Source organism: Cydia amplana, chromosome 15, assembly GCF_948474715.1.
Source record: "Cydia amplana chromosome 15, ilCydAmpl1.1, whole genome shotgun sequence".
Lineage (NCBI taxonomy): Eukaryota > Metazoa > Arthropoda > Insecta > Lepidoptera > Tortricidae > Cydia > Cydia amplana.
The window spans coordinates 16,742,285-16,756,707 of NC_086083.1; the positions used below are offsets into that span (position 1 = coordinate 16,742,285).

The window sequence follows — 14,423 nt, forward strand, 5'->3', positions numbered from 1 at the left end:
CACTTAAATATATGATAGTTATTTGTTTTCTTGTGTTAATTTATGTATAGGAAAAACGAATGCAGATGCATTATTAAGATAAACACCAGTTATAATTATAATACCTACCCACTTTTAATTTATTAATTACAGATATTTAACTCGTTTTTCTTAAATTACTAACAATCTAATACAATCTATTTATCAACTTTAGATAATATTATTATTTGAGAAATTCAGAGTCTCAATATACATGGTCATTCAATAATTTATTTTTTTGTAGGAAAAGATCTCTATGTATGGTCATAGTCGTCAGGGAGTTCATTCTGAATTAATTAAGTGACCATAGAGATTTAGGCACTGAAATTCTTTAGAAAAACAGCTCGTGTCGTGTATGTGCCTTATAAAGAATTTATGATAAATAATATGTAAAATATTAATGTTAATAACAGCATAAAACAAATTAAAATTTCTAACACTAAAGGCGTTATACATTTTAACAAGCCATTGAATTAAAAACTATATTAAAAGAATACAGCTATTTTCTGCGATAAATTACAGCGCGATTCTAAAATCGTCTCGCAAAAATTAAAATCGTGGTGCGCGCTTGGCCTTACAGACGCCCGGACCGTGACTTTGCGGTCCGGCGCACGTTCGATCGTGTGTAAGGTGATCCGCCGTATGTACGTCCATTAAAGCCGTGTAACAGACAACCGCACCCATGAGTGAGAGCGAGAAAGAGATGGCTTTTAAGGACGCAGTTTTATAAAGCCCCACATTCACACTCCTACCGTGTAGGCCGCCTCGTAGTCCGCCTCGTTGGGTAGGATTGTGTATGGGGGTTGTGGACTACGAGCCGTCCTACAAACGGCTAAACGGTAGGACGGCTCGTAGTCTACAACCCCCATACACAATCCTACCCAACGAGGCGGACTACGAGGCGGCCTACAAGGTAGGAGTGTGAATGCGGGGCTTAAGTGAGAGCGAAAAACAGATACTTATTAAACCAGCATCCACACGGCCTGGTACAGCTATCAGTTCATGCTGTAGGATATAGAGCGAGATAGGGAGACAATTATATGTCTCATTCTTGCAGGACTATTTTGTAACATCGTGTAAATACTGCTTAATAATCATAGACATTTCAATTATTTTAAAGCCCGCTCCACACTCGTGCGCGAGATATTAACATAGAATTAATATGACTAGAACAACTGTCAATCTTCAAAAGTGCGACCAAAAATGAAATGCAAGTGTGTGCGTAAATTGTCTATGTGAGATCAAAAATAGTGATGTCATGTTATAACATATTAATAATCTGTCGGTGTTTGATTGCTTTATAGACTACTTTTTCAAATGTGTTATTTTAAACGTTAAAATTCTACGACATTATGATGTATAAAATAACACCTGCACTGCGTGTGCTATCAAAATCGTTACAGCCTTATCTTAGTCTAACTCTTACTGTGTTGGAAAGTGAAGTTTAAATTTACTGCTAAACATCTGCACCTTCAAAAAGGTATAGCAATCATTATTTGAAGTCGGTTATAAAGGTTAATATCTTAATTATGTCTTGTTAAGAAATGATTACATAGGTAGCTATTAATATACCGACAAGTTATCGATACTGTCATCTGAGCATTTTGTCAAGCCCTAGCGTAAAGTAACAGTTTATGTTTTTACACAAAATATTTTAAATTATTGAGTAATATGATAAAATATTAGCACACAAAGGAAGAAAAACTTATAATGAACTGTATAAACCGGCTTCTTACACTTTTTATGCTGTTAATTTGACAAAATATCGTTAAGAAAATTTCGCTCGGAATATCATTATTCCTCTGAAATGAATATTTGCTAGGTTTATTTGGCCCCGTGACACTGAAATCCGGTACACTACAAGACACTATCTTCATTGTATTAGTTTATCAAATAGTTTTCTTCCGAATTTGTGTATATTTTTCAAATTGAAAATTACGGTGATACGCTCTTGGCCGTCCGCGGCCGTCGTCAAACTCAAAAATGGTCACGTTTTCTCATTTGTAGTCTGACTCTTTCGCACTCATGCGATGTTCATATACGTGATGGCTTCCCTTTCGCACACTTCAGCTGTCTGTCAAGCGCGAGCTCGACAATGACAGGTCTGTGGATATTAAGGAGGGAAAATCGTAAGATTTGACATTTTTTATATTAAGATTCGAGTAATGCTTGATGCTTAAATAATTTATTGCCTATTTTAACTTATTTCCTCGCATATTTGGGGCAAACCACTATGCTCCGGTGGGAATAGCAATTCGTGGAATCGTCTCATTGTCGGACTCAGTTCAATTCTTTCATTTCGTCGAACAAAATCGAAACTCATCCACGAATTGCTATTTTCGCCCTCAGTAATCATGTAATAATAAATCTCGTCTATACCACTCATAGTACATGGACGGAAACTGAAACAATATTTAAAGCTATTTTTAGTTTTCGACCACGTATTTTAAACATGATTTTAATCAAGCAACACTGACAAAATCGTGGACGAAAACTAAAATGTATAATCTTATAAGCAAGAAACATCATTTTAAGAGAAAATATATAGTAGTTTATAAGTCTTTTGAAGTAAAACGATCATAACAAATACTCACCTAGCTGTTCCAGTTACCGTCCGTGTGGTCGGAAACTAAATATTTTTCAAAATTAGTATGTCAGTACTCGTCCACTAAATTTATCAAAGATTATTATGAAAAAACTATAAAAAACACTTAAAATTGCGTTTACTATACTTTTAAGTTGCAGTATGTGCCAATAACGTAACTTAAACTAGTTAAATTAATTAATAAACTTACCGTGAACATTTGCCGCCAACACTTTTTTTTTCTTGCAAAATGACGTTTTCAAGCTCTGGATGCAATGCCGCCACTTACATAATTTTTTTTAAAGCCGCTATTTGTCAAATAACACTTTTATTTTGGTAAAAATATTGCTTAGACATTATGGATTGCAACAAATCCAAACATGTGTGAGAAGGCTTGTTTATATTCAAATTTTCCGCAATTCTTTGTAGCAACTCCGCCAAGTGGACGGAAACAGGCACTGGACGGCAAACAGACACAATTACCCTATTGTTTTGTTGTGCAAACAGCTTCTGACGTTTTAGAAACTAAATTAATTATTTATTATCGTTTATTGTTTTCAACAATGCCAAAGAGATCACGTTCGAGGTCTAGAGACCGGGAAGATCGGAAAACTTGTAAAAAACTCAAGTTAATGCAGGAACAAATTGATAACCTAACAAAATGTATGACGGAGTTTATTCAAAGCCAAAAAAAGGAAAACAATACTCCAGGTAAGGAATATAAAGGTGTTTGGTATGTCAAAGTTAATAATATGAACGTTCTATGCGAACATCATATATTGGGCAGCTCCACACGAGCTTGCTCAGTTCTATACGAACATGAGCTTGTTATTTTTTCCATTCGAAATACAAGCAGATTTTCTTTAAAATACGGCAATTATTGCTATAATCGGACGAAGTTCAACAAGAACCTGTTCATTTTGTACAAAAAGTACTCACTTTTCAAAGAATTGCGTCACTACAAGTGTAAGACGTTATATATATGTGTTATACATATATTTTCATTTACAGATGTTGTGGAGGCTAATAAAGAAAATATACCAGAGATATCTAATAAAGACTCTGATAAATCTACAAATAATTGCAACTTGCAACTCTCCCCTTCCTCCGACGTTGATATTATTACACCCGAGGATAATATTCAAGAATCAACTGAAGCTCCACAAGACTGGAACCAGGAGTTCCTAGAAATGATGGGAGAGGAATTACCTTGCTCTAATGCAACCACAAATATTGATGAGACTATCCAGAAACAGTGGACTAATTGGATCACAAAGGGTCTAACAGAGGAGACTCGAAAGGGTCTTATCAAAAAATATTCTAGAGAAGGACCTCTTCGCACCGAAGCACCCAAAATAAATATGGAGATAGTGAGCCACTTAACAGAAATTGCTAAAAAGAGAGATCAGCACTTTGCCGACACCCAAAATTGTGTGGGTACGGGCCTGATTTCACTCGGGTCAGCTATATCAATGTTAATGGAAAACCCCGAAGAGGGAGTTGACCACATGCAACTCATGAAATATCTGTGGGACACTGGAAAAATTATGACAGATATATTTCATCAACACTCAGTTGCAAGAAAGTCTTTCATTACACCAAATCTTGATAAGGACATTAGATCTACCCTAGAGGCGACAGATTCTGACGAATGGCTTTATGGTCTCAAACTAAACGAACAAGTTAAGGATGCCAAAAATATAAAGAAGGCTTCAGCTTCACTTAAGGCACCAGAAAGACCACCAGCTAAGAAGCCATACCAACCATACCAACAGCCCTATCACTCCTATCAGCCCTACCAGGTAAACTGGAGAGGCCCACCTGCGAGACCCAGACAGGTGGGCTATTATCCACGGAGGCAATTCACCAATGTGAGATACAAACCGAAGCCATTCCAGACGAAGTCTTCACAGAATGCAGGACGCTCCACGACACAAAAACAAAACCGTCCAGCATCGAAGAAGTAGAGGTAAATTATACTGCAGGTCGCCTGCAACATTTTGTGGATATATGGAAAACTATTACAACTGATGACTTCATTATAAATTGTATCAGAGGTTATGGTATAACTTTCAAAAACAAACCTTTTCAATTCAGAGAGCCAACTCTCAGCTGGCCTCCGGGTGAATTTAAAAAGATACAACTAGAAATTTCGACACTTTTATCTAAAGGGGCTATTGAAATATGTTCAGATTGCGAGGGACAATTTGTGTCATCCTACTTCCTAGTTGAAAAACCAGATGGATCTTATAGATTTATTATTAATTTACAAAAATTAAATGAGTTCATAGAAACTTCTCATTTTAAAATGGAGGATCTTAGAGCAGCCAGAGACTTAATTTCCCCAAATATGTATATGGCAACATTAGACTTAAAAGATGCCTATTTTTTAGTCCCAATGTGTAAAAACAGCAGAAAATATTTAAGGTTTAGATTTGATGGTATTTTGTATCAGTTCACATGTCTCCCATTCGGGTTATCCACCAGTCCTTATATTTTTACCAAGATCATGAAACCCGTTATGAATAATATACGCCTAAATGGCTGGTTATCCTTAGTTTACTTAGATGATTTACTGTGCATTAGTGATACATATGAATCCTGTAAAAATAATATAAAAAATATTATTACATTTATAGAAAAACTAGGATTTATTATAAATTATAAGAAAAGCCATACAAATCCAAGTAAAAGATGCAAATACCTTGGTTTCTTTTTAGACTCAGAAAAATACTCAGTTGATTTACCAGATGATAAGAAAAATCAAATTATAAAATTCTTAAGCCATTTTAAAGTAGGAAATCAGTACAAGATCCGCCTTTTCGCGCAACTGCTAGGAGTTTTAGTTGCAGCATCACATGCAGTTCAATATAGTAAAATATATTGTAAGAGACTAGAGAGAGCTAAATGGTTAGCGTTAACTGTAAATAATGATGATTTTGAAGGCTATATGAAAATTACTGATTATGTCAAAGAAGATCTTACTTGGTGGCACATAAATGTATTGACTGGTTCTAACCCCATACGCACAAAGAAATACAAAATAATTATTTCCTCAGATGCATCTAGGTCAGGCTGGGGCGCAGAATCCAATTCAATAACTACCCGTGGATTCTGGAGCCAGGATGATAAAAAATTTCACATAAATTATCTTGAGCTCCTAGCTGCCTTTTTCGGATTAAAGTGTTTTGCCTCTAAACTCAGTAACTGTGAAATTCTAATGCGAATAGATAATACTACAGCTATTTCTTACATTAATAAGGCCGGAGGTGTCAAATTTCCCCACTTGAGTGAATTAGCCCGTAAAATATGGCAGTGGTGCGAAAGCAGAAAAATATGGATAGTAGCTTCATACATTGCGTCAAAAGATAACGTCGACGCAGACACTGCTTCTCGCGATACGAACTTAGACACCGAATGGGAGCTAGCGGGCAAATATTTTAAGCAAATTGTTAAAAAATTTGGTACCTGTAGTATTGATCTGTTCGCATCCAGAATTAATACCAAGTGCAAAACATTTTGCTCCCGTTACCCTGATCCAGAAGCTTCAGTAGTAGATGCTTTTACGATTTCATGGGAAAAAGAACATTTCTACGCCTTTCCCCCTTTTGCTGTAATATTGCCAGTATTGAGGAAAATAATTAATGATAAAGCAACAGGGATAGTAGTTGTACCAAATTGGCCCACGCAAGCGTGGTACCCGATGTTTACATCACTTTTATGTGAATCTCCTATAATATTGGAACCTTCAACTGACCTACTACTTTCTCCTTGCAGGAGCAGAATACATCCTCTATCACACAAACTTTCTCTAGTGGTAGGGAAATTATCAGGGAGGCGTACCTGAAAAAAGGAGTTCCCGAGATGTCGGTTGATTTTATTATAGACTCAATAGCACAATCCACTCTTAAGCAATATGAAGGATGTCTCAAAAAATGGATACATTTTGCTACAAGTAATAAATATGACATATTTGATCCTACCAGTGGTAATGTTATAGAGTTTTTGACAATGAGATTCAATGAAAATGCAAGTTATGGTACATTAAATTCTTCAAGATCAGCAATCTCTCTCATAGCAAAAAGAGACATATCCAATGATGCCATTATATCCAGATTTTTTAAGGGCATTTTCAGAAGACGTCCTTCTGCACCTAAATACTCAGAAACATGGAATATCGAGCTAGTTTTAGAATATATTGAAAGCCAAGATAATTTAGAGAATCTAAACCTAAAAATAATATCAGAGATTGCGACAACACTATTAGTTCTAGTTACAGCTCATAGGTTACAAACAATTGCCTTGATTAATATAGATGAGATAAATATGAGTTCATCAGGGCTACAAATAAAAATTCCTGATAGGATAAAGACATCAAAACTTGGAAGAAATCAACCCCTACTCATGATTCCTTTCTTCAGAGAACGACCAAAAGTTTGTGTAGCCACCATAATCCTTCATTATTTAAAAATAACAGAAACAATTAGAGGAGGAAATAAAAAACTATTTCTGTCATCGGTGAAGCCTCATAATCCAATCAGTCCTCAGACAATTGGTCATTGGATCAAATCCTTACTTGGTAAGGCTGGCATTGATACTGAAAAATTTAGTGCATATAGTGCTAAACATGCCTCTGTGTCTACTGCTTATAGGAGAGGTATAGACATTGATACGATTAGAAGAACTGCAGGTTGGACAGAGGGGTCAACAACGTTCGCACGTTTCTATAACAGACCTCTTATAGAAACAAATAATAAGTTCGCTATTAGTGTTCTAACTAAAGATAAATAAGGCTGTGCTAATTATATGCATGTCATATAAATATTGTAATTGTTATTTTTTGTTGATTATGGATAATTAATAAATACTGTGCCGAAGTTATAAAATATTTGTATCATTTAATTTAAATGTTATACTTAAAGAGTACAAATATTTTTAAACATAGCTCTATCACAGACTCTAAAAATCTACATGTTATCTATCATCGAGAACGAGACGCGTAGTATAATTGCTCGATCAAACGAGCCCGCCGAAGGCGGGCGAAGTTCGATCGAAATTATACGAAGCGTCTCGTTCGAAGATGATCACTTCCCACCCATAAAAAGGAAGTTATATTTCAAATGAATATCGTAAAAAGTGAAACCCATCCCTGTAATCATCTTACACGAAACTGTGATATCGCATAGTTACTCTAAAATATATGGCGTTCGGCACGGGCGCGCGAGACGTGACAGCGTCGGGCGCGGGAATATTTTTCAAATTTAAATCTCTAAACGTTGTGAAGTTTAAGCATACTTAACAGTACTACATGTTATCTATCATCTTCGAACGAGACGCTTCGTATAATTTCGATCGAACTTCGCCCGCCTTCGGCGGGCTCGTTTGATCGAGCAATAAATAATGGAGTTTGGTGTCGATAAATGTGCGGTTATGCATGTACAGCGGGGGAGGGTTGTAAATTCAACAAATTTACAACCTTCTGAGACAATGTCTTTCAGATCTATCTCTGAATCAGAAACCTATAAATACCTTGGTATGTCACAGTCGTTGGGTATTGAGGACGAGGGTATTAGACGGTCGGTGAAGGAGCGCTTTTTTAGTCGGCTCACAAAAGTCCTTAACAGTCTTTTGTCAGGAGGCAACAAAGTGCGCGCCTTCAACGCCTGGGTAATGCCCCTACTCACATACTCCTTTGGCATACTAAGGTGGACTCAGACCGAGCTGGACGCCCTGGATCGGAGGGTCCGATCATTGCTCACCGCACATCGTATGCTACACCCACGCTCGTCAGTCATGAGATTGTACATCCCACGGAAATGTGGAGGCCGAGGCTTCCTAAACGCCAAGGATCTCCACAACCGCGAGGTGTACAATCTCAGGAATTATTTCCTTAACAACGAGTGTGGGATGCATCGTGATGTGGTGGCAGTAGACAGGAACCTCACGCCGCTCTCCTTGGCAAACGAGAACTGGCGCAAACCTGTGGTACTAAGTACTGCGGATCGCAAGGCGGCATGGGAGAGTAAGGTGCTACACGGGCGGTTCTACAAGGCCCTCACGGGACCCGATGTGGACCTGCTCGCGTCGGTGAACTGGTTACGATTCGGGGACCTCTTCGGAGAAACCGAGGGTTTTGCCTGTGCAATTGCGGACGAAGTAATGATGACGAACAACTATCGGAAATATATCCTGAAGGACGGTACGGTCGACATTTGTCGGGCATGCCGCCGTCCCGGAGAGTCACTCAGGCATATCATTTCCGGTTGCTCTCATCTTGCTAACGGCGAGTACTTGCACAGACATAATCTCGTAGCCAGGATTATTCACCAGCAGCTTGCTCTTCTATACGGCCTTGTGGACCGCGAAGTACCGTACTACAAGTACTTACCTGCGCCTGTTCTCGAGAATGGTCGTGCCACGCTCTATTGGGATCGATCTATCATCACTGACAGGACTATTGTAGCCAATAAGCCTGACATTGTGATAATAGATCGAGCGCAACGCCGGGCCGTGCTCGTTGACATCACCATCCCCCATGATGAGAATCTCGTGAAAGCCGAGAAGGACAAGTCCAGTAAGTACCTAGACTTGGCTCACGAGATAACCGCCATGTGGGATGTTGATTCGACGATCATTGTCCCGATAGTTGTTTCAGCGAACGGTCTAATAGCGAAGAGTCTCGACCAACATCTTGAGAGACTCTCGCTAGGTGGTTGGATCAAGGGCCAGATGCAGAAGGCGGTGATCTTGGACACGGCGCGGATAGTCCGCCGGTTCCTCTCTCTGCGGCCCTGACCACCGGCAGCTTGGGCCTTGCCCCGCTGCTGGCGGCACCCTAGGTTAGGTTTTTTATAATGTGTTTATATGTATTTTTTATTGTTTTGTAAGTGTTTTTATATTTTACTTTTATATTCATATTATAAATCACCTAGCCTAGAGAGTTCAAGTAAATAAAGAAAATAAATAATAAATTCATTTATTTAAGGACCATCAGGGATCATTTTTTGTTAGTAAGACATATAAGACATACGCAATCGGGCTCATTTCGTCGCGGTCTGATAAATAAGACAGAACTTCGTACCGCCGGCGACACTTGTGGAAAAATTTCGGTCAAAAGGTAACCGTTAAACACAATCCCTAACCCTTTAAATGCTAAGAACCCTTAAGGCGTCGTAAGAAGACCGTTCGGTGATTGAAAAACAGTATGAGCGTTGCTAAGGGTGGTATTCCACCTGTCCAATATCTTTGGCCAATGAAATAAAATCTCACGTTATCTTTGATACTCAGAAAACTCACTAGATGGCGCTATGTGTTCTGTTTTGAGATTATTATTTTGAGTTATTAAAATTTTCAGATGTATCATAATTTAAATAAGTAAACCTGTTATTTTAACCTTTTCGACGCCGTGTCAAACACAAAAGCTGTCACGCTGACGCCACGTCACCGAAGTGTCAACGCTGAAATTTAACTTTATGCATATGCACCTAGGTCTATGTTGCTCTGTGGTCTATGACCGATTAATACGTCTGGCGTTGGACCTGGGGTGCGTATATATCGGTCATTGGCGTCCAAAAGGTTAAACAAAAATGAAAAGTTTAAAAAAAAATTCTACATTCACAAACTTTAAGTGGTGCCATCTACAACAAAAATGAGCTATGAAACTTTGTATCGAAAATATAACTTTGGAGCTTTAAATTAATTTCATAATCAATAATTACGTTTATTGTTCTGCGGTCTGAAAAAGCAAGTTTGTAGTTGGGATTTAACGATAGCCAATGCTAAAATAAAACATAATATATATTGCTATGTTAAAATAATGAAAATTGCAATTCGTTATAAAATTTATTTATTTATCAAATACTTCTAAGGACATACAGTACTGTCTACATACTAATCATATAAAGGTAAATATAAAATCTTATAATGAGAAAACACTCCTAAACAAAATGTTCCAACAGTTCGGCGTAGCCGTTGGAAAATCAATAAAAACCAAAATCAGTCACAAGCCCAAAAACTAGGAAAAAAATATCACAAATGTATACTCCTTCAGCCAATGTTAGTTGAGATAATATCGATTTATTTGCAAATTCTATTCACGCTTGTACTTAAAGTGTAACTTTTGTGACATAAGGCGTTTCTTGAAAACTTTCTATAAAAGAGATTTACAGATTTCACGACACAGGTCCTACCTAGATGTTAAGAGTATGAAAATCCGCAAAAATAAGTATAGGTACATAAAAAAGGAGTATATTGTAGAATGCCGTGGACCTCATTGATAGGGAAATACAATTTTAGATACCTATAATTTTTTTATAAGGTTCAATCCAAATATTTGCCTATAAATTTAATTTAATTACATTGGTCGACAGAATCCCCTGATTTTAAGATCCTAAAGCTTTGGTTTCCTCCGAAAGCGGTGCCGTCATATAGCGGCCGTCTCCATACAAATACTACGAGTCTACGACATCCATATTTAGCCGTATTGTTTAGTATGGAGACGGCCGTTATATGACGGCACCGCTATCCTAGAAAAACCGATCTTAAGCTTTGGTTTCCTCCGATAGCGGTGCCGTCATATAGCGGCCGTCTCCATACAAATACTACGACATCCATATTTAGCCGTATTATTTAGTATGGAGACGGCCGCTATATGACGGCACCGCTATCCTAGGAAAACCGATCTTAGGAGTAGAATAAACTATGAGTCTCAGTGCTGCCCTATTGAGTAAAAATGTCATAACAGTAGAAAAAAATCAAAAATTGATATTAATATTATAGTGATAAGAGTATTGTGCCATCCAACACACCGTGCAAGTGTTTAATATAATTGAGTCTTACACTAAGGCAACCCCCCCCCCCCCCCTATTATCATCCAAAAATCATGCTTCGACCCCCCCCCCCCCCCCTTTTGTGATGACGTAATTTATGAATAGCCCCCACCAAAAAAGCCAAAGGGACCACTTTTAATTCAACCACAATAATAAATTTGCAAAATCGAACAAATGCCTACGTATAAATTTATAATTTTCTGACAATATAATATATATATTATAGCCTTTTGATCGCCATTTTCATTTTACATTGTAATTACTAACCATTTTAACGGTAAATGGTACCTTGTAGACGTCAGGCTAAGCAAACTCTGCAGCGTTTTTATAGCACAGAGTGTGCAAGTGTTTTTTTAAACGTCAAACTCTTATGAAACTATGACGATAGCACATAGTGTGCAAGTGTTATTTTAAACGTCAAACTCCTATGAAACTATGACGATAGCACAGTGTGCAAGTGTTATTTAGACGTCAAACTTCTATGAAATAATGACGATTAAAATAACACGTGCACACTATGTGCTATCAAAAACGCTGCAGACTTAGCTTAGCCTGACTACCTATGTGAGGGATTAGCTTGTTACAAGTTTAGGTGTCCGAAAGGTTATATAAGAAATAAGATGGCGTAGGATTTAAAAAATAGGATACATTAATGAAAACTAGGTCAAACATATTACTTATTGCACTAAATCGTTTCAAACTTTAAGGTGCATTTACAGTAGTCGGAAATTACATTTACCGACACAAGTATTGGGCCTAAGGGGCTATTCATAAATTACGTCATTTCAAAATAGGGGGGGGGGGGGGGGGGTTTGGACATCGGGTGATGGTAGCAAGACGGGGTCATTCGAAGCATGATTTTTGGATGCGTGTATTATAGCGACATCCTGCTCATCGGATCCAGTCCAGTGTGAAGTCCCCAAGTCGTATTAAACGACTTACACAAAATCATGGTATAATAATATACTCCGCCTGGTACTCTCTTCCGAGATTCGCGAATGACCTAACTGTCACTTGCCTACGTCATCATGCTGTTTACAGGTTCTCAAACTTTAAAATGTGGGAGAATTTTAACCAACGGTGAAAATTATTTTAACGGCATTAATTTTAAGTTATTCATGTAGAAACATAGTAAAATAAAACAAATCTATACTGCACTTTTCACTCCTACTCTTACAGTTCCGAATAGAGCAGCCAACCATTTTCGTAACAAAAGATTAATTACTAAGCTTACGACGTGAAAAGTTTGGAAAACACTGCGACTGCTGACACTGAGCGAGAAGGAAATAACAATTAACACGCGTTCGACAAAGATGACGGTCAGGGACAAAATGGCGGATTGTCAAATGTGACAGCGCTATCCTGTGTTGCCAGTAGTGTAAACAGAATTACCCGAACGTTTGAAATTTCTTTCGTGAATCGGAAGATATTGCTAACGAATAATTAAAAATGACGTGTTATTGAAAAATTTAAGATAAAATACATATAAATGAAAATTATAAAGAAATATTTTAACTTATTAACCATAGATATAATGTACCCATGTAACATGTTATGTTGAAATAAAGTGGCAATGTTATTGTGACGTAGGCAAGTGACACTCTGGGAAGAGAAGACCATGTTTTATTAGACCATGCACAAAATAATAAAATAAGAGTTTAAGGGTGGTATTCCAGTTGTACAATTTCTTTGTCCAATGTCATTGCATCTCACTCTCTCATAAAGCAAAATGTGAGACAAAAGAGAGATATTGGACAGATGGAATACCACGCTAAGGAACAAAATTTCAAAATAGTTAATTTAGAACTGAGCCGTCAGAAATATTCCTTAAGGGCCACTTGCACCACTAACCCGGGGTTAACTTGGCGTTACCATGGTTACCGGTACAATTTAACACTGGGTTAACGGTTTAACCGGTTAACCTCGGGTTACCGGGGTGGTGCAAGTGGCGCTAAATCGTTTATAGTAAGGTAAACTAGTTAAAATTGTCACTTCTCCAAATATAAAAAGGCTTTATTACTAAACTACACTATTTATCGCCACAGTCCATACAATATCGATTTCCAATATACATTTTTTATTTAATTTAGAGATCATTAGTTCATTGCCATTAAAAGAAATCAAAAATAATTCCAATAAAAAATGTTTAACCCATCTCTTTTTAATTGGCAATTAAATTTTTTTATTTGATTAATTATACTTCGTTTTATTTAGCATTAGAAATGACACCGTAAGATTGTGAACCCGTTAGTTTATAATCTAACGTAGGTTAGGTTAGGTTAGATTATAATCTCCCTACCGTCAGTTTATAATGTAACTAGCGAGATTATAATTATGACGAGTGTTTACAATTTTACGGTGACAGAAATAAGGTAAACAATCTTGATGTGTCTTTTAATTGAAAAACACATATTAAAAATAATTTACGGTAAATATGTAACAATTATGAATCTAATACGATCTTTTATAGTCTTCTGCTGTCATAAGTAATAGTTATTGATTTTTAAAAAGTGTTTTTCAATTAAAAGACATGTCAAAATCGCTTACCTTCTTTCAAGTTCTTTCTAATGCTAAAAAAACGAACTATAGGACTGTGACTTCACGCTCACAAGATAGGCCTAGACTTATTAATCAAAAGAATTTAGCCAACAAGTCGTCCCAAACAGCTATATTGTCACTGTCAGTAACAATTTTTTTGCCTATGAAATAAGCTGACATTTCATAGTAGTATAACTTTTTTGCCATGCTTTTTAATTTACGGCTTTTATGTATAGTCGCCATCAGATATATAGGAGCGGCCAAGGTGCTCAAAATATCTGAACACGCACTCTAACGCCCTGACAACAGAGGCGTGTTCAGATATTTGAGAGCACCTCGGCCGCTCCGATATTTCTGATGGCGACCGTAACACGACTCGCTAGCCAGTCTACATCCGTTGTACAATTCACTGCAGTTCTGTTTCAATGTATTAGTAATGTGTACTTTATACACAT

General features: G+C 37.2%; 1 protein-coding gene across 3 annotated transcripts; it reads left to right on the plus strand.

Moving 5' to 3' along the window:
- The first annotated feature begins 3,171 nt into the window (after positions 1 to 3,171).
- Positions 3,172 to 7,993, plus strand: LOC134654648 (uncharacterized). 3 transcript variants are annotated; one of them, XM_063510118.1, is made up of 3 exons: positions 3,172 to 3,313; positions 3,614 to 4,571; positions 6,380 to 7,993. In XM_063510118.1, the coding sequence occupies exons 1-2, from the start codon at positions 3,235 to 3,237 to the stop codon at positions 4,567 to 4,569; spliced, it is 1,035 nt and encodes a 344-aa protein (XP_063366188.1). In that variant the 5' UTR covers positions 3,172 to 3,234; the 3' UTR covers positions 4,570 to 4,571; positions 6,380 to 7,993. The 3 variants fall into 2 exon arrangements, with proteins under 3 accessions (XP_063366188.1, XP_063366186.1, XP_063366187.1); XM_063510116.1 differs by having other exon boundaries at positions 3,614 to 7,993.
- The last annotated feature ends 6,430 nt before the right edge of the window (positions 7,994 to 14,423 follow it).

Bases quoted from the DNA above. Each gene is read 5' to 3' on its own strand.
- LOC134654648 (XM_063510116.1), top strand. From the start codon at position 4,911: ATGGAGGATCTTAGAGCAGCCAGAGACTTAATTTCCCCAAATATGTAT.